Source organism: Falco peregrinus, chromosome 10 (assembly GCF_023634155.1).
Source record: "Falco peregrinus isolate bFalPer1 chromosome 10, bFalPer1.pri, whole genome shotgun sequence".
Classification (NCBI taxonomy): Eukaryota; Metazoa; Chordata; class Aves; order Falconiformes; family Falconidae; genus Falco; species Falco peregrinus.
The window spans coordinates 7,797,526-7,820,384 of NC_073730.1; the positions used below are offsets into that span (position 1 = coordinate 7,797,526).

Genomic DNA, 22,859 nt, shown 5'->3' on the forward strand with positions numbered 1-22,859 from the left:
CACCTTGTTTAAAAGGGGTGAATAAATCCTGCTGCCACTCTCAAGTTAGGCTGACTGTTTTCCTGAAGCGAGCAGTACCCCAGGAGCTATTAATTTCTTGCTTCTGTGACGAGGGGTTTATCATCCTGTAACTCTTACTGGGAGTTTTTGACTAGATGCATGGCAAGGGGATAGATCTCAAATACCTTATGGCAGTGTGGAGCACGTGCAGGACCATATTAAATAATCGAGTTTTTAGTAGTTGTTACTAATAAGTACGGGGCACTCTTACAGGACCATTTAAAGATAAATCATGAGAGTGGAACCTCTGTTCAATACTCTACCTTTCAGAAATGAGTATTTGGCAGGTAAAGAAAGCATACTGTGTACTGATGCTGCCTGCCTCTAAAGTTGTGCGTTTTGTTTTTACTTATCATTGTGTCTGGTGTGGCTGCAAACTTCCACAGGGAACAGCCCTAGCTGTGTAATTCCTGTTTCCCTAGCATAGCCTCTCTTAGTTCAAGCAAAGCAAGCTCTGACAGCAAAGCCAGAAACACCCCAGCCTGTCACCTGCACGCATCAGCTTGGCTGAAGTGGTTTATTCTACAGGATGTAGTTGCTGGATCAAAGAGGAGCTGGTTAAGACAGCCACATCTGATCCAGTGTAATGACAAAACTGTGCTTTAATGGCTTTGGAAGTGTTATGTGCAGTGTAGTAACCTTCCCTGCTGCTGTCACTGGGGAAGGGAAGAGTTTGTGCATCCAGAGACTATCTGAAAATTGTTGATCTGTTGCTGTAAGCTGGTTACTTTCTGGTTCCCTGGGGGTTGTTGATAACAAACTGAGAACAGTTCTCCTACACTTAGCCACTGAAAGGTCTGAATTCGAAGAATCTATCAAGTGGAATGGAAAACAAGTTTATGACTGCAGGAAGGCTGTGGTTTAGAGGGGAGAAAAAAAAAAAAAAAAAAAAAAAAAAAGACCTTGTTTCTGTTTCGCATGTAACTTCAAGACAAAACCCCGCGTGTACATCTCAAGCTAAATGGCAATTGTGCTCGCATCTTTGAGGTTTAACTGCTGCCAGCTGGTGCTAATTTACATATACTCGATGCTCCATCGATTCCTCTGTTAATTTTTTTTTTTTGGTCCTTTTTGACCCAAATTGCAACTTCTAGACCTCCCAGCCGGCAGGGGGAGCCCAAGCGCTGGGCAGGGCCGCGGGTTCAGGCGGGGCGGGGGGGGGGGGGGGCGGAGCCGAGGCCCTGAGGTAGAAAGGTGCCAGTGGGAACTGCGTCTCCACGGTGGGGGGTTACGTGTCGCCTCTACGGCCTTTACCCTCTTCCCGTGGGGTTTTCCCGACTCCACCGCAGCCTTCCCGGCGGCCCAGCTCATGCTGGTGCGGTCCCGCTTGGCGAACCTCCTGCCCCGCCTGTGTGTACTCCGTCCCGGCCTCGCCATGAGCAGCGCTACCGGTACCCTCACCGTTAACCAGCCCCTCAACTACCGAGCGGGCTCCCGCGTTCAGCCTGCCGACGGCGGCCAGGCTGAGGAGGTGTATGAACCGGCCACAGGTACCTGGGGTGGGGGGGATAAGCCTGCGCTGAGGTGCGGGGCCGGGGGTTGCCCCCTTACTCCCCTGCAAGGCCCGGGTGCCTTCGGCTTCTCCCAGCTCTGCAGACGGGATCGCGCCTGTGCGAGCTGCCTGAGCGCCGCGGTGGTATGTGGTGGCTGCGTTTTGCCTCCTGCAGTGCAAGGCCAGCACTGGACTTTTTCACAGAAATTAGCTCTTGGCTCTCGGTTACACAAAAAAATCGAGTTCTGCCTGATTTTGGCAAAGGATGCGATTTAAACGTTGATAAAATTACTGATTTTTAATTGGAGGAATCTAGGTTTCAGCAGAATCACTTCAAGAAAGAGCGTGTTTAACTATGGTGAGGAATGCGTAACAGAGTCCTGAAGCTGGTAGTAGAAGTATAACAGGCTCCATGGGAAAGAGGAATTCTGTAACAATTAGAGTTAATTAGTAACTAGAAGATGGCTGTGGAGAATGGCAGATCTTTTAATTCAGACCAGCTGAATTGCAACACCTCTTCCATAGCCAATTACAAATCCATGGGGACCATAGCGTGAAGTCCTGTAGCCTGGTATAGGTGGCTGGAGTGAAGTGCTGGGGTTTTGATGCAAGATAAAACCATGTTCTTATTTGCTCCTTTACTGAAATATTCCTGTTACTAAATTCCTGTTTAAAACATGCTCAGGTCGCGTGATATGCAAGCTGCTCTCCTCTGGGGAGAAGGAGGTTGATCTGGCTGTGCAGAGTGCAAAGGCTGCCTTTAAAATATGGAGTCAGATGTCTGGCATGGAGCGAAGCAGGGTGCTGCTGGAGGCTGCTAGGATTATTCGGGTACGTCTCCTAGTTGGAGAGGGGTGGTTCTGTGTCTGAACTTTATTGTGGGTTAATTGGCTGTTAGGGGCTTCTAGCAGGTCTTCCAGAGCCCCAAAAGAAATAAAGGAGTTAACAACCCACCTTTGCCCAGAAGAGACTGTAGGCTGCCTTGGGCAGGGCTTCAGTTTTATCACTGTATTCAAGGCCAGCATATACCTTGTCTGCTTAATTCTGTTAGAATAAATGGAAGCCATCCAATCGACTTCTTGCAGGGCTCAGACTTCCTTTCTCAACTCCAGAGATTAAGCTTCACTCATTTCAAAGCTGAAATTGTGTAACGGTCATATTGTTGATCTTTCAGCTTGTCGGACCTTGTTGCATGACGAGTCTGTCTTGTTTTAGCAATATAAAAAACGCAGGAATGCTGTTTTTTATCTTAGATATCAGATAATACACATGGGAGTGGATACAAATAAGCTAGCTCTTACCACAAATTCCTTTGTGAGATAACATGTTATTGGACATTGGAAGCTAATCTCCATCAAAGCGCAGATCTGTAAGAAACCAGTGTGTATATGCGGTGAGAAAACTGTTTTATTTCTGCCAAATGTCTGCTTTTTTGCCAGACTTCTGCAGCAGGGTAATATTTCTGTCTGGGTGATGGTCTGTTAAAGGATGCTTCCCAGCTGCCTTGCTTTGTCAGTCCTTCACTAAGCCCCCTGGTTCCACTTTGATCTTGCTGTTTGCTCTTCTTCCCACTGTAGTTCTGTGAATTCTAAACATTGTTTGCCATCTGGCTTCCAAGTTCAGGTTTGCTCATCTGTTGGATAAACAGGGATGTTAAGCAAGACTGGTCTAGCAGTGAATCACAGCAGCTGTCCGTTTGACATTCCCCTGCAATCAGTTGACCCTGGGAAACCAATAAATACCACTTAGGAATGCACCTTTTAGAGATGACAGTTTCTCATGGCGGAGCCTGGCTTACTGGTGGCAGTTTTGTTCAGGACTTGTGTGCTTGGGAAGCAGGTATCTCTTTGTGGAGTTCTACTACAGGCTTCTCTCATCTGTTGTCACTGTCCTGTACCTCTCACAGGAGCAGAGAGAAGAAATTGCCACCTTGGAAACCATCAACAATGGGAAATCCATCTTTGAAGCCAGAGTGGACATTGACATATCCTGGCAGTGCCTGGAGTATTATGCAGGACTGGCAGGATCTCTAGCTGGTAAGAACGTGATTGGAGTTTACTTTGTCCTGCTACTTGCATTTCCTGGTAACTTCCATGGCACACAACCATCTTTGCTGCTGATTTCTCTTAAGAGATGGACTACTCCTTTTTCTCATGATCTTGGAAGGATTTTCAGACCTCTCCACCTAATGCTGTTGCGCTCTGTGGGCCCTTGCGCACCTTCTGTGGGCATGCCTGGGGTAAAAGCCCTGTGTCTCTCTGCAGTCAGAGCGTGATCTGGCCCCTGAGACTCTGATAAGATGGGAAGGGGCTTTGCTGTTCTCTACCTTCTGGCTGTTTCTTTTCTTTGCAGGTGAACACATCCAGCTTCCTGGGGGATCCTTTGGGTACACTCGGAGAGAGCCCCTTGGGGTGTGTGTTGGAATTGGAGCCTGGAATTACCCTTTCCAGATTGCCTGCTGGAAGTCTGCCCCAGCTTTGGCTTGTGGTAATGGAGACTCTGCCCACACAAGCTTCTCTTTGAAGCCAAATGATCCTGTGGGGGAGAGTGATTTTGTGGGTGAAGTCTAGGATTACCTTGAAGGAGGTGTTGAAGGATTAGCAGAACCTTCAGGCTGTTACTCTGGGAGCAGGGGAAAGGAAATGGAACTGGAAACACGGCAGATGCCAAGAGGGTGGGAGTACACCAGGAAAAAGATTGATTGCTTGGCTGCGTACCAGACAAGGAAGGTCTCTGGAAAATGTCTGCAGTTGCAGGACCAGCAGCCCAATCTCCCCCAGCCCTTCCCAGGAGGAAGGTGCAGTTCTTCCCTTTTGCTGCTTGCAGAGTTCAGCTGAAACTGTTTCCTCCCGTCTCCTGGGATCTGTTGAGATGAACTCATTGTGTGGGGTGGGGTTTTTCTGTTCCCTAAAGCAGTTTGCATGTTAATCCCACCTTGCCTTTCTCTCTCTGGATTCCCCTAGGCAATGCGATGGTCTTCAAGCCTTCTCCCTTCACCCCCATTTCAGTGGTGAAGCTGGCAGAGATTTTCACAGAGGCCGGTGTGCCCAAGGGGCTCTTCAATGTGGTGCAGGGTGGGGCAACCACAGGCCAGTTTCTCTGTCATCACCCAGATGTGGCTAAAATCTCTTTCACTGGCAGCGTGCCGACTGGTGTCAAGGTAAAGGCACCTTCGCACTCAGGGACACAGGGGGTGTATAGTGCCAGCTGTCCTGGTGTGTTGTGGGTGTCGATACCTCTTTGAACTTCTGTGCATGAGGCTTGTAAAAATGGGGTGTGAGTTGGCATTTTTAGACTCAAGCCATGAGCTTGCGCATATAGGGTCACACTGGGGCTCCAGTTAACCTGCTGGGCCTGGGCAGTTGGCCCTTTTGAAGAGCCTTTTGGTCCTCTTCTCTTGTTTAGCCTCTGGTTGCAGTGAAGTCTCTGAGCTGCTAAAGTGGGTGTATGTGGGGAGGAGGGTCCATAAAACAGCAGCACTGGGAAAATGTTTGAGCGTTTCTGGCAGTAATAGTTTGGTTTAGCTGCAGACAACCTACTGTTTTTAAGCAAGAGGCTAGTTTGTGTGGATTTCTTACCCTCAATTGATTCTTCAAAAATTAAAAGTCTCTAAAAAGTCTTCTAGAAATAAATTCTGATTTGAAAGAGGGGAAACGTTGCCTGTTGAATGCTCCGTGTACATGTATCTGAGGTGCAGTGACACAGATTCAGTTACAGCTGTCCTCAGCTTATGCTAAGCCCAAGACTTCCTTGTGGATGATTCTTCGGGTTTTGTTGGTTTTATCTCTAAAAAAGGAACAAGCCCCAAACCCTCTGAGACTGTCCCCAGTCTGATCTAAACACATCTAGGAAAGCTTGCCCTTTGTGCTGCTTCTGTTGTTGAAGGGCCCTGGAGGAGCTCTCCCTTGGGGGTCTCTTACCTCCCTCCACCAGCCTCCCCTTTGCCAGTGGGTCACTTGTCTCTTCTGTCCTTGTTTCCCTCAGATCATGGAGATGGCAGCTAAAGGGATCAAACCAGTCACCCTGGAGCTGGGGGGCAAATCCCCCCTTATCATCTTTTCCGACTGTGCTTTGGAGAATGCTGTGAATGGAGCCCTCATGGCCAACTTCCTTACGCAGGGTGAGGTGAGTGTCCGTGGGGAGGAGCAGACCTTCGCATTGAGGCAGGGTGATTTGAGAATTGGGCAGCAGAGCCAGCTGTGGCCTTTCGTAGTGAGGCATGCCCTGAAGTTCCCATCTTGCCACGTGTTTCCCTGTGCAGTGTCACAAGGGATGCCTTTGCAGAAGCCAGTGCAGGGTGTCCCAGCAGAGCGTGCCTTAGCCCTGTCCTTCCCAGAAGTGGAGCCTCTCTAACACCCATTACCCAGCTCAGAGTGGCTGCTTCTGTGCCCTGGGCTCCAGTCCTGCACACAGAGGTCAGAAGAAGCTGTGCTGATGTCCTCTGGAGAGGCAGAGAGTTCCAGTCCAGTGTGCTGAGCCACAGCCCTATGGGGCTCTCTCTGTTCCAAATTTTGGATCTCCACAGGTGCTGCAGATTTTGTGGAATCCTGCTGGTAGATTGGCTTACCAGGGTCATCTCTGGGAACTGAAAAGTCAGCTCAAGTTCGCTTCTGTTGGTGACGTGATGTGTTTTTGCCACCTGGTGGCATCAGTACCACCGTGTCCAGCATGAATGGTTCGGGATAATCTAGTCGTCTTTGTCCCCAGGGACAAGTTGGCTGTTTTAGCAGGACTGTGGAGTGCTGTGTGTCTTATTCTGAGCAGTCTGTCCTGTATCCCAGGTGTGCTGCAATGGCACACGTGTGTTTGTGGAGAGGAAGATATTGGATGTCTTCACAAAGGAGGTGGTGAAACGCACCCAGAAAATCAAAGTTGGAGACCCACTTCTGGAAGACACACGGATGGGAGCCCTCATCAACCGGCCCCACCTGAATCGTGTCCAGGGCTTTATCAAGCAGGCAAAGGAGCAGGTGAGATTGTGATGCTGCCTTGTGATTTCCCTGAAATGTGTCTCTTTTGTTAGACAAACAGACCAGCAGCTGCTTTTCTGCCTCTTGCCTTCCCATTTAAGCTGTTTTTTTTTTCTTGTGGTTGAATTACTCAATAGGTGTCTTGGCCACCAGATACATTAGTCTGTGGGACCTGATGAGATGCATCCCAGAGTCCTGAGGGAATTGGCCGATGTTGCCGAGCCACTCTCTGTGATATTTGAAAAGTCATGGTAGGCAGGTGAAATCTCTGGTGACCAGAGAAAGGGAAACATTGCACCATTTTTAAAAAGGGTAGGAAGGAGGACCCTGGGAGCTGCTGACCTGTTAGCCTCACCTCTGCACCTGGGAGGATCATAGAACAGATCCTCCTAGAAGCTATGCTAAGGCACGTGGAGGACAGGGAGGTGATTCAAGGCAGCTAGGGTGGCTTCACTAAGGGCAAGTCCTGCCTGACCAACCTAGTAGCCTTCTATAATAGAGTGACTACATCAGTGGTCAAAAGAAGAGCTGTGGGTGTCATCTGTCTAGACTTCTGTGAGGCCTTTAACGTGTTTCCCCCCACAACATCCTTCTCCCTGATTTGGAGAGATACGGATTTAATGGGTGGACTGTTCGGTAGATGAGGAATTGGTTGGATGGTTGCATCCAGAGGATAGTGGTCAATGGCTCGACGTCCATGTGGAAATTGGTGATGGGTGGTGTCCCTCAGGGGTCTGTACTGGGACCGATACTGTTTAATATCTTTATCGGTGACACAGACAGTGGGATTGAATGCACCCTCAGCAGGCTTGCAGACGACAGCAAGCTGACTGATGTTGACACGCCTGAGGGATGGAATGCCATCCAGGGGGACCTGGACAAGCTCAAGAAGTGGGCTCATGCAAACCTCATGAAGTTCAGAAAGGCCAAGTGCAAGGTCCTGCACCTGGGTTGGGGCAACTCCTGGTATCAATACAGGCTGCAAGATGAAGGGATTGAGAGCAGCCATGCAAAAAAGGACTTGAGGGTATTGGTGGATGAAAAGCTGGACACGAGTCAACAGTGTGCACTCACAGCCCAGAGAGCCAACTGTATCCTGGCCCACGTTAAAAGAAGCATGGCCAGCAGGGTGAGGGAGGTGACTGCCCCTCTGCTCCACTCTTGTGAGACCCCACCTGCAGTACTGCATTCAACTCTGGGGTCCTCAGCACAGGAAAGACATGGACCTGTTTGAGTTGGTTTAAAAGAGGGACACAATAATGATCAAAGGGGTGGAACCCCTCTCCTGGAGGGAGGGCTGAGAGAGTTGGAGTTCAGCCTGGAGAAGAAAAGGCTCTGGGGAGACATTACTGTGGCCTTCTAGTACTTAAAGAGGTCTTGTAAAAAAGATGGGGACAAACTTTTTAGCTGGGCCTGTTGCATTAGGGCAAGGCGTAATGGTTTTAAACTAGAAGAAGGTAGATTTATACCAGATAATAAGGAAGAAATTTTTTTACAATGAGAGTGATGAAACACTGGAACGGGTTGCCCAAAGAGGTGGTAGATGCCCCATTCCTAGAAATCAAGGTCAGCTTGGACAGGGCTCTGAGCAACTTGACCTAGTTGAAGATATTGCAGCTCATTGAAGGGGTGGGGGGGAGGGGGTTGGACTAGATGACCTTTAAGGGTCCCTTTCAACCCAAACTATTCTATGATTAAAAGTGACCTGGTGCATATCTCTGAATCAGCATTGAAGCTGACATGACTTTTCTTATCCTGATGTTGCCAAGTTTCAGAGGTTGTGAGATACCCTGCGTGGCAGTGTGTGAAATGGGATAATCCATAATGTGTGGACTGGTTCTAAGTTGTGGTGACAACTTGCACACTGGGCAGTTACCTCCTTTGGGTTCCAGTTTTGTTGATTGGAGAAGGAGCTTACTAAGGATCAAAGGGCAAATTTATAGGCTGCTGGAAACAATCTCTGTCAGAGCAGTAAGATCTACTGAGGCTCTTTGGGTTTTTTTTTCTCCAGGTTTTATTTGTTAAGTGTGAAGATGTTTTAAATGTTAGCACTAGGTATGTGACCAGGTGTAGCAAATTGGGGATGGGCTGGAGAAGGGGAAACATGAGGAAAGACAGAAGGGCTAGGTGAGGATTTGGAAACAGGAAAGAGGGATGGGGAAGGAAATCCCTTTAGGTTTAGATTTAGAGATAAAGCAGGGCATTTTATGGCGGTAGGTGTTTGTTGCCAGGGTGCTAAGGGACTGGTTGACTCGCGAACAAGGGAATTTGCACCTTGTGAAGATGTGGACATCAATATGATGCCAGCTGAGAATCTGCTCCTAGTTATAATTGCTCCCCTCCAATGTACACTGGCTCCTGTTTGGGGTGCAAGCGCCACTAGCACTGTTTGGACTTGTAGGATGAGTCTCACCCCCTGAGCCTGATCTAACAGTGGTGATCTGTCAGAAGTCCTGACCTGGAGAGACAACAGGGAGGGCACAGGCACTGGTTTGTCAAATGGGACTGTAAACCCAGGAGGGAGTATCAGCCAGCCAGAGCTGCGGCAGCGGGGCGGGACACTCCTTGGACATACCTGCCTACCCTCTGCTTGGCTCTTTTTCAGGGGGCAGAGGTGCTGTGTGGTGGGGACCTGTATGTGCCAGATGACCCGAAGCTGAAGAATGGCTACTACATGCGACCCTGTGTGTTAGGTGTGATCCTTTCTATTCATGGTCTTCTACAGGGATGTTGCTGAGTTTCTTCTAGGGAAAGCCACGTTCAGCATAACCTGCCTCTGTGTACGTCCATGGTGGACAGGCACTCATATGGGTGTTCTAGAGAGAGCTGAGGCACCCAAGAGCTGCATCCAGGGTCTGACAGGAATCATGCAGTTAGTGCCTTTGCTGCCTTGAGATGCAGGATGCGACTTGCTCCTCTGCTGACCAAGCTGGGGTGGGGGGCTGTGCAGTGCTGAGTGCTGTCTCAAAGGCTCTGTGGGTTGCTGAATGCAAAGACTGTGCCACTGGCTCTTCCACCTGAAGCACATGTGCTCTGTCATGCTTCCAGGGAACTGCAGAGATGACATGACATGTGTGAAGGAAGAGATCTTTGGGCCTGTCATGTCCATCCTACCATTTGACACTGAGGAGGAGGTTATAGAGAGAGCCAACGCTACTAAATTTGGCCTGGCAGGTGGTGTCTTCACCAGGTACGACTGGATAGTGTGGCTGGTGTGGAAGCAGTCTAGGGAGGGGAGGAAAAGGAGGAAATACTGCAGCAACTTGATGCTTCTCTTGCAGTGCCTGGCATGGGTAAGGATATCCTCTTACAGAAAAGCTAGAGCAAGGGATTGCCAAAAGGAGAGTTTTGTAAATGACTGCACATCTCCCAGTTTTTCTTGAAAGGTTAGGTGGGCCCAGCTGTCCAGATTCCTTCCAGCCTGCTGCCTTCCTGCCTCTCCAGGAGATGTGCATCAGGAGCCTGCTACGCTGCTGAAAGTGTGCAAAGATGGCTTTTGGCAGCTTGCCATAGTCTGCTTTGCTGGTGTCCTTGTCCTGCCCTCTCAAATCAAATGCAGTTTTGAATGTCCTTGGGAATATGTACTGCATCCTTTGAGCAGGCAAAGACAGAGTAGGGCAGGTCAGGCTCCAAAAACCACTGTGACCTGCTGGCTGTTGTTTAGTATGACGTTGGCGGGCAGGGACGGAGGGCATGGATGGGAAGGATCCAGCTGAATTGCCCTTTTCCTGCAGGGATATCCAGAAGGCTCATAGGGTAGTGGCTGCTCTCAAGGCCGGGATGTGCTTCATTAACAACTACAACATCAGCCCTGTGGAGCTGCCTTTTGGAGGATACAAGTCATCAGGTGAGCTCTGTTTGACCTTCCCCGGTATGACTACATGACAGTTACAGGGGGGTATGAGTGATACCGGGCACTGCCTGGAGCTGTGTTCTCACTTCTGGCTTGTCCCTGCAGGATTTGGCAGAGAAAACGGGCGGGCAGCCATTGAGTACTACTCACAGCTGAAGACTGTCTGCGTGGAGATGGGTGATGTGGAATCTGTATTTTAGTGGGTCTGGGTCCTGCGCAAGGGAGCATCAGCCAGCTCTTGCCCATCAGCCAGAGAGGTGGATCACTTCCACAGCAATAAAGTGCTCTAAAATTCTAAGTGCCTGGAGGGAGACAGGGCTGGAGCAGCATTTAGCCACCCTGCTCCTGCAAGGGGGAAAGGCATGCACAGGGCTCAGCCTGTGGGCCTGCTCTGTCCTGTCTGGTGGAAGATGGGAACCATGGAGTAGGAGGCAGCAATATAGTTTTCCAGCTGCAGCTTGTGCAGCTACGTAGGTGTTACTATAGGCTTGTCAGTGGCAGAGGCCTGGCCCAGGCTGCTTCTCCTGCTGCATGCCTTGAACCCCATTGCCTTCCACCCTCGGTCAACTTCTGTTTTGGCTTCTTAACAGAATGCACATACAAGCTCTTGGACGCACTCATGTCCTGTAGCCATAGGCTGTGTCTATGACTACATAAAACCTTTAGGGTAGGATTGTTTGTTCCTTTTAGTCCCCTTATAAACACAAATCTTGTTTTTTTCTATCTGTACCTCTCTTCCAACATGGAACAAAATATTGTGGGGAGGGTTAGCTGATGCTCATAATTCTACACTGCCTGGAACAGGCACGGTCCTGAGAATCATCGCCACACACAGAGTATGGAGCACAGCCAAAGTGGTAGCAGGCTCCACCACAGGATAGAAGGCCGCTACTCTTAAGCAAAAGCTATTTGATTTTTTTCCTATAGGCCTACTGTTCTTTATAAACATGATACAGCAACAACTTTTTAATGTTTACCTACATCTTTTTTCAGCAATCAAATAAATGTTAACTCTGTTTGGAACATCTTATTGCAGAGTGACATGAATTGAGTGGTCCAGAAACAGGGCTGCTGCTGTATGGGTAAAACAGGCTCCAAGATTGCTTTTCAGTCACTAAAATCATAAAAGCTAGAACTTCTCTGCCTGATGGGCAGATTTCTCTATTCCTACAAATCAAGAGCATTTTGCATTCTGCAGAACTTCTGAAGAAAACCCTCTAAAACTTCAGGATGAAAATACAGAATTGACAACTTCATTTTATTGAATAAGGAGAAAAGGAAAACAAAAAACAGGAAATGAAATAGAAATCAAAACAAAACTCCCTTTAGTTTCCCAGGCAGCCATCACAATGGTCAGTTAGCCCTGGCAGATCCAGCCGAGGTGCTGGCAAGCTGAGCACACACCTGTGCCCACCAGCCCAATGAGTGCAACTGAACCAATGGCCCCTCTCCTTCGGTTTTTTGGATCTGGTGGGGGGAAAAAGGAAAAAAAAAAAAAAAAAAAGTGTGTTTTGTCAGGTCACCAGCCCATGACTGAAAGACTAGCCCATCCTGAAAATAAAAGAGAGCAGGAACTACAGATAAATCTCAAGGCAAAACAGCAGGCACCAGCTCAGGCCATGTACCTACCCTCTGTCCGTGCTGTTATTAGACTAGAGCTCTTCCTATCAGTCAGAAAAGCATACTGCAGAGTTAGCAAACAGCCTGTGGACCTGCACCCTGACTGTGAGCTTTACGCTGCCTCCTTGATGTGAGCTGGATGAAGGAGCCTTGAGGCTGCTGTAAGAGACTTGAGTTGCCAAGTGCCCACTGGGTGCTGCAGGGTAAAGACTCACCTCCTGTGTAGTAGCCATAGGCATAAAGGATTCTCCCAAGAATCCAGGTGATGCCAAGCCCTGTGGCCATTCGCTAGAGAGAAAGGAAAATCATTAAAGGTTTTAGAGACCTGCGTCTTGCACCTGTTTAGCTATTATAGCTGCCCTGTTTCAAAGGAGTGACTACCAACTATGGCATGGGTCCTGACCTTGCTAGGACAACTGGGAGTCAGCACAGTGGAGGCAGGCGACTGATGCAGCATGTTTGCTGGTGACTGATGCAGGTGAGTTGGGTATAGGAGGAGTCACTTCCATGACACCTATGGCGAGGGAGCATGTGATCTGCTGCAGAACCTTGCTCTTTTGTAGCACAGCTCTTCCCAAGCAAGAAATGGTGAAGTACTACAGGCAGCAGGTGCTGAATCTTGTTTCACCACAGTCCAATTAATGAGCTAGACCAAGTGCCAGGATCTTGGAGGCAGCTGTTGCCTCAAGCCCTACTCCACTGCCTCCAGCAGGTGTACAGGTTTTCCTGCTGTGGGCATTAAAAACTTCCACCTTGCTGCTTTATTTAGAGCTTGCTGCAGTGTGGCTCCTGTTTGCCAGATTTGCCTGTGCTGCTTGCTTCCCTCTCCAAATATGAATATTCAGGAAGGACCTGATTTGTCTTTTGGTGGCAAAGAGCCTCTCCCACATGCTTGCCTCCTCGTGAGTTGTCTACCTTGTTCAGCTAAAAATAACCCAGGGTTTTTTGATCCTTTGCACGCCTTCTTTGGTGGTGGGAGTGAGTGGGAAGATCATCATGTTCCACATCTATTCTTGCCAGATAAACTCCTTGTGAAAATGTGTTTAGGTGGGGCTAAAAGCGTTCCTTGTCCTCCATGCAACTAGCTGCTGAGAAGCACTACCGTGAGTCCAGCAGGACCCTGCAGAACTCAGAACCAGGCAGTGTTGGAGGGACCCTTCCCACTCGATGGACTGGAGGCTGTGAATGCTTCCATTTGTCCAACAAGGCACCCTTAGGGGAAGGGAAGGGGTCCGATAGCTGAAGCAGCAGTAATGAGTTTATTAAATACTTGCAATTCCCCTGCACAAGACCTTCTACAACTACATTTTCAGAAAGGGCACAGCTGTGAAGAGTGACACGGCTAGTGGAGCAGCCTGCTGCCTGCAGAGGGGCTAGCTTGGCCTACTGCCCCCCACAGTCCCCCAGGCAGGGAGCAGGAGCAGGGTTAGTCATACAGACCTGCACCACAGCATCACTTACCGGGTGATAGAGTCCTCCGGTAGCTAGGAAGAACAGGAAGATGGGGTAAACTTCCAATCTGAAAATAAAAACAAGGAGGTTGTGTTTGTGCTGAAGTTGTTTACAAAAAGGAAACTCCAGAAATGCAGAAGCTGTGAGCATCCCCTGCCAAAGTCTCTGTTGGGCCTGACCTGGAAGTCTCTGTGCTCGATGCTGTGGCCACAGATGGAAGGAATCTGAGCATGCACAAACCTTTAGGAACTTCCCCCATCTGTACGTCTCTCCAAGGCCAGCCACCTTCTGTTTTATGTCCAAAGCCACTGCTAAATACTACTTAACACCAGCTGAATCAGTTGTTGTTCCTCCCAACACCCCTCTGTACTGTTGCAGCCTGGTCCGTGGTAGCTGGGTGGACTTAAGCCTGTCCCCAGGGAGACCTGGGCAGCACCACAGATCAGCAGCCCCCAGACAGGCTCTTCTGGAAATGCGATTTCTAGTGTCCCAAGCTACCCATGGAGGCAAAGAGCTGGGTGCTTGGGAAGAGGAGGCTGCTTCACAGCCCTGTCTTGTGGTTTTAAGGCATGGCAAGGAGCCAGCACGGCCTTACTGCTAAGCATTACGTGGCCATGTGTTTTCATCAAGTGTTGAGCCTGAACTTAAGCACTTGGCAGCAGCAAGTCTAGCTGTAGGCCCTGCTTCACAGCCCTGTTTATTTTCAGGGCCTGAGTTCATACATGTTACTCACGTGTTCTGGTGTGCCCGCTGGATGCAGTTGAATATACGTCCGTGTTCAGGGTCTGTGCTGTACATGGTTGGATACTGCCAAAAAAAAACACCAAACCAGCAAAATATGAGCAAGTGCAGTTTGGGCTCAGGAGCCTGTTCTCCAGCAGTGAGGAGTGTGCCCTGCAGCTGCTGCCTGGCTGCTTGCAAGACTGACTTCCATTGGCAAGTTAGAGCCTGGCTCTGGCCCTGTAGCCCACAAATGTTTTGTTGAAATTGCTGCTTGCCCCGGGCCACTTCCCGAACTCCCTGAGCAACCCGACTGTCCCCTGGAGCTGGCCCTGCTTCGAGCAGAAGATAGCCAGGCACTGGGTGACCGACCGCCTTGTTGAAATCCCATCTCTGTGGAGGAGAGAGCAAAGCAGCATTACTGAGGACACCCCCCCACCTCTCCTGGGGAGCTGGCAGCAGCCCATCACTCAGGAACAGGCTGGGAGGACGCTGCCAGCTGGAGCTGCTGCTTGGCTGCAGAGGCTTCCCTAAGCCTGACATCCAGTGCTCTGTGCATCATACACACGGGGTACGTTTTCTGTAACCCTGACTTCATGCAGTACGAGCAGGGTCACTCCAACAGGCACGTGGGGCGTGCAGCACACACCCAGGGCTGTCCTTGTGCCTACCGCCTGCTTGTCACTTTGCCAAGTGATGTGGGGGAAAAAGCAAAGAGCATTTGTGCTCGGAGCCAAGTGGCAATGCAGCCTCTGCATGCCATGGCCCTGACTCATCAACAGGACCAGCTGCTCAACCCAGCCCAGAGCCCTGCCCAGCTCAAGGGCTCCTCAGTGGATGCTGAGGGAAGGTCACTTTGAAAGACCTCTTGTGGTAGGGCTCACATGCTCCCTCTGAGTTTGGGAAACCCTCCTGTCACTTTTGTTCCACTACGGTCCCTCTGCCCTCCAACACTGCATCAGCCTTCTCTGCAGGGAGAAAGGGCTGCGCAGTTTCTTGCTCATCAGTGTTTCCAAGTGAAAACTTGTGCTTTCAGCTATCGTGCCTTGGAGCCAAGCGCCTGGTGTCCCAAACCCTGAGCTCTGTTGTGCCGTCTGCTCCAGGCTGGAGAGCCAGAATAGCAGCTCCATCCCCTCCACATCTGTGTGGTGGGGCAGGAAATGTCAGCAAGTCACCTCAAAATAAGCAAGGTGTCACCCAGCTTGTTTGCAACATCTCCTTCAGTCTGGCTCCGACCTTCCCATTCTCTCAGCCTTAGCACTAACCTCCACGTTGTACTTCTTGCGGGCCTTGGCCACTTTCACCGCGAGGTGTGTGACCAAGACGAAGCTGGCAGCTCCTGTCAGGATGACGTAGCCATACTCCTTTGAGAGAACAGCCATCTTGGTGCTGTCAGAGAAAGAGAGTCCATTACTATTTCAGGGTATGACTGGAGAAGTACCACATGCAGATATGTGCGTGTAGAAGAGCTGCTGAGCATGGACCCAAGACCTTGCAGCACGAGGACTAGCTGACAGAAGAGTGAAATGGCGAGCTGGGGAATTTTCACTTCTTGGTGCCTGCTGGGAATTCAAGCAGAGCAAACCAAAAGGGCTCTCTGCGCAGTTCCTGTCAAGCAAGCTTTAAAATCACTTTGGTGTTCATGGGAGGTGGTATCTGGAGGAACCTTGTCCAGCCTCTGGTTCAGAGCAGGACTACAGCCAATAGTAGGTCCCATCAACTCACCGCCGCAGTGCGGTGCCTGCAGGGATGCTCTGGAGAGGTGGACAGAAACTGATTGTTCATGGCCACTCCCAACACCAGAGCTAGGGGCCACCAAATGAAGTCAGGAAACAGATTCAAAACAAACCAAAAGAGGTGGGTTTTTTGTGCAGTGGGAAGCAGACCTGTGGAACTCCTGGCAGAGGGTTGTTGCAAATGCAGGCAGTTTTCATAAATTCGAGTGGAAACTGGGCAAGCTCCGGGAATATATTATTCAGAGGTAAATTGGGAATTACAATACAGACAAACACAAGCTGGCTCAGAAATCCCCTGAGCTGAAAGGAGCCGGGCTACATGAATGGGTAGCTTGTACCCCTGAGGTCATCCTTACATAATAATAAACCCCACCACAACAGCAATAATAGCCAAACCTTTTCAGGAAGGAGGCACTGCCCAGATGAGCACTGCTCACCCCCACAGCTTCAAGGAGCCCTCTCCGAGTCACAAGTCAGTGTACAGCCTCAAACAACACCCAGCTGCTGGCATTTGCCAACATCTGCACAAGCAGGACAGCCAGCCAGGAGACACCAGGGCCTGCGTGGTTCTCATTTAGTGGTTCTGCGCTTCCCCACACAGGCCTGAGACAGAAGCACGGAGCAGAAGGCGCATCCAGCAGCCTCCAGCACCTCCAGCATGCTGCCCCGCAGCAGGGCTGTGTTGCGTGCTTCTTCCTCCTTCCTGCTCCCCATCTGCCGGGCCTGCCGTCAGCTGTCAGCTGCGCTGCTGGGAGCTGCTCCACACCCAGCACTCCAGCACCTTCCCCGGCTGCAAGAGAGCACAGCGCCCTTCCCTGCACCCATCCGACGCTGGTCATCTTGCACAATCCCAAACCTCAGATGTCGTCTGTCTGCGTGACCCAAGATGGTGCCGCATGATGCAGCACATCAGAAAGAGAGCAGACATCTCTCTCCAAAGCAAACCCCAGCTGATTCCTATCTCCATCTGGTGCCTCCACCATGTAGCAAGGTTTTGGTGTCTCCTGCACTGTCCCACCAGCACAACCTGTTGGTCTGGGGGAAAATGGGCCACCGGTGCAAACAGCCTTCCTACTGCAGTAGCACCAGCACCCCTCACGAATGATCTTTAGGGGCTAGAGGATTTTATTTCTCATTTGCAAAGGGGCTGTTATCGATAGAGCAAGGTGAAGACAACGGCTGGCTTCGTCCGCATAAAGCTTGGTAAACAGTGATCAGTAAGAACACTGAAAACCTAAAGTAAGGAAGAAAAGTCAGCTGCACCCATGTGTAATAGAGGTTACCACCTGACAGATGACACCCCAAAACCAGAACACGTTCCCACCCAGCAGAGAGGTTGATGGTCACATTTCCCCCTTCAAATTACCCGCCTGCCAGCAAGACCCAGACATCTCACCTTCACAGGGCTAAACGATAATCTGGGGTTTTACTTTAGCAGCAAAGAGCACAGCAAAGCATTAAGCCGGGTGTATTATAAAGCTGCTACTCTGACACCACTGGTATAAAACTGTACCTCAGGCCACTGCTTTAGGAATGTGGAGCCATCTGAAAGCACTCCAAAGTCACCAGGACTTTGGGCCTCTCCCATGGCATGCCTTGCGGCTGATTCCGCACTCTGGTGCCCTGAGCGTTGCAGCAACCTTTGTCAGCAGCTGCAAGGACTTTGCTGCGAGGACTTTGCTGCCAAGCACTGACGCGCCGCACGAGCTGAGTTTGTATCTTCCATGCAACAACGTTTCAAGCCAGAGCCCCACGATTCTGGAGCATGACCCGGCACAGACGGGGAGCTGTAGCAAAGAGCTGCCCGGGGGTGCTTTTGCTCCAGAATAACGGCTTTTACCGAGCGTTTTGAGTCAGCAAAGCTCCTTAAGTCTCCCCGCGCAGCCCCACGCTTGGACCCTGGCTGGCCCACCGCCTCCCAGCCCGGACTTCCTCTCCAGCCAGCAGAGCCCCTGCCCCCCCGCTGCCGGCGGCCGAGCCCCCGCAAGCCCTGCGAGCTCCGGCTGTGCCCCCGCGGGGGTGCGGGCCTGCCCCCCCCGGCACTTCCCGCCGGCGCCCCGGCCCGGGGGGCAGCGGTCGCTCTGTCTGTGGTTCAGTCTCTCCGGCTGACTGGCACAAGCATTCGGATCCGCTCGGAGCCCCCGGAGGGGCGAGCGGAGGGTCCCCGGGCTGCACTCACCCTCCGGCGCGGCGCGGCGCGGTGCGGGTAAGCAGCGAGGAGCGGCGCCGGGGCTGCCCGCGGTACCGCCCGCAGGCGGGGCCCCACCGCGCCGCCCCGCCGCACCGGCGCAGCTGCGAGAGGGGGCGGCCCGGGCGTGCCGGGGGAGGGGGCAGCGGCCCGGTGTCGGGGGGCACTGCAGGGCGTGTTCGTAGCCCAGCGGGCCGCGGGGTGCACCGGGGGCAGCTCCCCTGGCCCCCAGCTCTGCCTGTGTGCCCCCAGCACACAACACCCTCGGCCGGCTGCGCTGCCGCCCCTACTCGTAACCCTTCGTGTCCCACCTAAGAAAGATTGCAGCTTTGGTTCGGAGCCTGCAGTTTAGTGGCCCTCAGAGAGCGTGGCGGTGCTGAAACCTTGTGCTTTCCCCTTTTATTTCACCAGATCCTGCTGGTGTTGGATGAAGAAGCCAGTGTTTCACACATGGAGTTGCTGTACTCGGTCGTGTAAGCAGATACTTCTCCTGGCAGTTACCAGCGTTAGCGATACGAAGGGTCTTTCTTACATCTCCTGTTGTACTGATCTGATGTGCAACCCTGGGGCTTTGGCATCGAAACACAAGCGTTTCCGAGAATACTTGGAGTGTCTGTAACCAGTATTTTTTACGTTTTAAAAAAATACCTAGTTTTAGGGATATGTGATAGAAAACTGGAGCTGGAACAATGTTCCTAAACCAGCGGAGGTCCAGGGGATCTGGCCGCAGGGGGCTACAGATGGTGTCTTTTGCTCTCACTGGTGTAATGAGGAGGATGGCAAGACCCAGTGAAATCTCAGGCCCCTGGAAGTCCTGGTTTTAATCTCTTTGCTCACACACCTGCCTTTCCACAGCAGAAATTTCTTGGATTCCCCGGGGCTCCAGTAAGCTGTCTAGGCTGGTCCCAGTAAGCTCTGTAAGGCTTTCTGGCCAGAAGGTGCTTGGTGAAGGCCTTGGCTACAGCACAGTGCTGGGGTCTGGGGTCTTTCCCGTATTTCAGATTGCACCTCTTCAGGCTGGTCCCTGTGACCCTGCGTTTCTGTGGGCTCACAGTAAAGCCGAAGCATAAATGCCCGGCACTGTGCACAACTCTCACATGTGTCGTCCACACCCCCCCCCCCCACCCCCCCCCCCAATGAATATTTTGCCAGTGTCCTGAGTCCTGGTGGGAAAAGACAAGGGGAAGCAGCACTGTGAGTGAAACTGGAGTGCAGGGAGTTTTTTCTCTTGCAGTTTTATTTCACTTTAAAAAAAACAGACTCTAGAGTGGAACATCATGTGGGAAATCACCTGCCTTCAGTTGCCATGATGGGAGTTAGAGGGATTTGTAGGGCTGATCCTAAGTGACTGTCTTCCTCCTGCTCCTCCTCCTCCTCTCCTTTTGAAGTGTAGACTTTGTAGATGACAGCACAGATGCCAGCCAGCCAGGCTGCCATGATGCCGGCAAAGAATATGCAGAAGCCAATGAGACACAGAAAGATGTAGTCTTGCTTGTAGAGCTGGGTCAGGCAGTTGGAGTGGAGCTGTGCCTCCACTGCAGGCATTTTCAGGGCACGCAGGCCTTCTGGGGTGTAGCAGGTGATGTTGTCAGCATCTGCAGAGGGAAAAGCAGAAGCAAGAGTCTCTCATCTGTGTCTTAAGCATTAGTGAACCGGACTCTTGCTAGAAGAATGGTGGTGGAGTTTGCTAAACTCCTGAAAAACATCTACAGGTTTTGCACCACTCTGCCTCTGTGGCTTAGGTAAAATCAGGCAGGCAAAGCCCTGCCAATCCGCAATTGCCAGGTTGCCAGAATTATTTCTGTGGTGTTGCCTCCATACGAAAGTATCGCCTGTCAGGTTATGCCACTGTGGTAAGCTGTTGTCCCGGCACTGTTCATCTCTGCTGACTGAGCATTTTAATTTAATATAAGACGGCTTCTGCTTGGTTTTTCTTTTAATCTCAAACACCTTCTGAAGTGATATAGCCTAAATTATGCTGGAATAATGAGGCTTGTGCGCATTTGACGGCTAGGGTGTTTTGCAGTAAGGCATAGCCTTACCTGCTGTGTGAGAGAGGAAGAGGAAACTCATCAATGATTCAGTTCTACTGAAATAACAACTATACCCTGTCGTATTGTAATATATGTGGTGATAAAACAGATGCTGTTTCCTCTGAAGTTAGTGAAGGCTGAGCATGGTAAAAGCACTGTCTCCTTTTGGTGTCTGTAGGAGCACAGTTAGCCCTCTCTTTCCCAGTAGGTTTTGAATGCTGCTGCTTGATGCCCCGGGTGGATGGGCCCGAGGGAAAGGGAGCAGCGGAGAGGAGGAAGCTACAGGGGATTTCTGTTATACTACGTAACATTGTATTATATCACCTTACATTATATATCATCTATTACTGAGTGACACTGTGAGGGACACTGGCCAAAGAGTGGAGAGCTCAGGGCTGGAGGGGCTGCTCCAAGCAGGTCAGAACAGAGGCAGGAGAGCATTTTTGCAGAGAGCAGGGGGGTTAACTGATAGTTACGAACACACTGGTACTGCAGCAGCACACCAAACGATGGAGCAAGATGGAGACAAGGCAGGAAATTCAGAGCAGCGGCTTTCCCAGCACAGATCTCCCCAGGGCTGTGTTGGGCTCCTCGTTGTTGGCACTGTAGCCACGGGGTGCCGTGACTCGCAGGCACCGGGACACCTCCTGAGGCTGGAGCCAGGTGTTGTAGAGCAGCAGCGATGTCCTAGCTACAGGCTACACCCCCCTGACTGTCCTGAGGATGTAAGTGAGTGTGAGTGTGACTCTGTGTGCGGAGTGCGTGTAACCCAGCTGCTCTGAGCCGTGTTTTGTGCAACACCAGCAAGTGGGCCCCACAGTTGACACGCAGTGGCACAGCCCCATGAGTTGAAATTTTGGGAAGGAGAGGGCCCTCTCCATTCCACACAGATAAGCAGGAGAAGGGAGGAGAGAGGTCCTGCTCATACAGCCCTCACCTGGAAAATGAACGTTGCTCTCTGTCACCCAGGTGATGAAGTCCAAAAAGGAACAGTTGCAGTGCCACCGGTTGTCACTGAATGCCAGAAAGCTCAGGTTGGGCAGGTCCTGGACAGTGCTGGTGTCCAGGAATGTCAAGCCCGTCCGGCTGACATCCAGGTGCCTCAGCCAGGTGTTGTTGGAGAAAGCATCCTTCTTGATGGCCACAAGGTTGGGATTGTCTGAGATCTTTAGCACCACCAGGCTGTGGAGGTGTGAGAAGGTGCTGAAGGTGATCCGTGTGAGGTTGTTGAAGCTCAGGTCCAGATAGACAAGCTTGGCCATACCTAGGAAAGTGAAATCCAGGTCATCCCCCAAGAGGTTCTTCCTGCAGTCCAGGTAGACCAAATCAGCCAGGAAGGTCAGCTCCACTGTCGGCAAGTATGAGATGTTGTTGGCCGCCAGAATCAGCTGCCTGGTGTCCAGTGGGATGGCCACAGGGAGCTCCAGCAACTGCTGCCCTGTGCAGTTCACTGCCAGGTTCTGGCAGCTACACTGGCTCGGGCAGCTGCTCCTCTCCAAAGACATCCCCATCCCCAAAAGAAGAAACATGAGTCTCAGGGCCTGCTGTCTACCTAAAGGAGACATGCTCTAAGACCTTCCAGGCTGCCCAGCCCTTTGGGGACTGCGAGTGGCCCTATGGAAGCTGCATTGTCGTGGCCATGCCAAGCAGGTGTCTGGTGCAAGGCTGTCAGGAAGCACTTTGTGTCTGTGCCTCACCTGACTCCTTGGCAGAGTGCCTGGCTGGAAACAGCCTAGTTTCTACATCACCAAGTGTGAAACAGTGTCTGCAGTGTCTCCGTCTCACACTGGGTTCCAGATGACACCTCTGTGATGTCAGTGCCTTTGGGTACAGTACCATGACCTCTCTGGCTGAGCAGGAGCTGCGGGGAAGAGTGGAGGTGGTACAGTGCTGTAGCTGCTTCATAAATCTTTGTGCCATAGATGCTTCGTAAGCCTTCGCTCCAGTGTGTAAAAACAAACCTATCCGTTGTTCCAGTACATGAAAAATTAACATTTAAGTCAACTACGTCCTTGGGACCAGCTACTGTTTAGGCTCTGTAGTTCTTGTGTGTAGCTACTAACTGTATGTGGAAGTGTTGTTCTGGTTTCAGCTGGGATGGAGTTAACTTTCTTCTTAGTAGCCGGTACAGTGCTGTGGTTTGGCTCTGATGTGAGAACAATGTTGATAACCACAGTGATGTTTCCAGTTATTGCTGCATAATATTTATACTAAGTCAAGGATTTTTTGGTTTCCCGGGCCTTGCCAGCCAGAGGGCTGGAGGGGCACAAGATACTGGGAAGGGACATGGCCAGCGCAGCTGACCTGGAGCAGCTGAAGAGGTATTCCATGCATTCCATGCCATGGGAGTCATCCTTGGTATAGAAACTCGGAGGGTTAGCTGGGGGGGGTCGCTGCTTGGGGACTGGCTCGGCATCGGTCAGCGGGCGCTGAGCAGTTGTACTGTGTACCGCTTGTTTTCCTTTTCCCTTTTCCTTTGTTTTTTACCTTCCCCCCCACCTTTCCATTATAATTGTTATTATTATTATTACTGTTATTGTTGTTCTTACCTCTTTATTCTGTTTAAATTAGCTTCTTCCCGAGGCAGCCAGCTCCGCTGGCTCACACAGTGTTCCTCCGCCTGCCCCGCCCCCCGCCTCCCCAGAGCGCTGCTGCCAGCCCCCGGGCCCAGCGCGGACCCCAGCTGGCGGCGACACCCGACCCGGCACCGGGAGCGCGGGACCCGCCGCCCCCCT

The 22,859-nt window shown here is 51.2% G+C and overlaps 3 protein-coding genes across 4 annotated transcripts; 1 reads left to right on the plus strand and 2 right to left on the minus strand.

The window, feature by feature from the left end:
* The first annotated feature begins 1,250 nt into the window (after nt 1-1,250).
* On the plus strand, nt 1,251-11,398 carry ALDH9A1 (aldehyde dehydrogenase 9 family member A1). The gene is made up of 11 exons (XM_005241217.4): nt 1,251-1,550; nt 2,238-2,383; nt 3,459-3,588; nt 3,905-4,039; nt 4,516-4,712; nt 5,537-5,677; nt 6,334-6,522; nt 9,128-9,215; nt 9,571-9,712; nt 10,257-10,369; nt 10,481-11,398. The coding sequence occupies exons 1-11, from the start codon at nt 1,370-1,372 to the stop codon at nt 10,573-10,575; spliced, it is 1,557 nt and encodes a 518-aa protein (XP_005241274.1). The 5' UTR covers nt 1,251-1,369; the 3' UTR covers nt 10,576-11,398.
* Nucleotides 11,399-11,606: 208 nt separating this feature from the next.
* Nucleotides 11,607-18,218, minus strand: MGST3 (microsomal glutathione S-transferase 3). The gene is made up of 6 exons (XM_055815477.1): nt 18,083-18,218; nt 15,433-15,556; nt 14,181-14,254; nt 13,457-13,514; nt 12,211-12,283; nt 11,607-11,842 (listed from the first exon to the last, which is right to left on the minus strand). Exons 2-6 carry the CDS (start codon nt 15,547-15,549, stop codon nt 11,733-11,735), a joined length of 432 nt encoding a protein of 143 aa, XP_055671452.1. The 5' UTR covers nt 15,550-15,556; nt 18,083-18,218; the 3' UTR covers nt 11,607-11,732.
* Nucleotides 18,219-19,269: 1,051 nt separating this feature from the next.
* On the minus strand, nt 19,270-22,840 carry LRRC52 (leucine rich repeat containing 52). Of its 2 annotated transcripts, none has more exons than XM_027792181.2 (2): nt 21,062-22,667; nt 19,270-19,686 (listed from the first exon to the last, which is right to left on the minus strand). In XM_027792181.2, the coding sequence occupies exons 1-2, from the start codon at nt 21,687-21,689 to the stop codon at nt 19,379-19,381; spliced, it is 936 nt and encodes a 311-aa protein (XP_027647982.1). In that variant the 5' UTR covers nt 21,690-22,667; the 3' UTR covers nt 19,270-19,378. The 2 variants fall into 2 exon arrangements, 1 of the variants encoding a protein (XP_027647982.1); XR_003556049.2 differs by lacking the exon at nt 21,062-22,667 and adding an exon at nt 22,674-22,840 and having other exon boundaries at nt 19,566-19,686.
* Between the last annotated feature and the right edge of the window lie 19 nt (nt 22,841-22,859).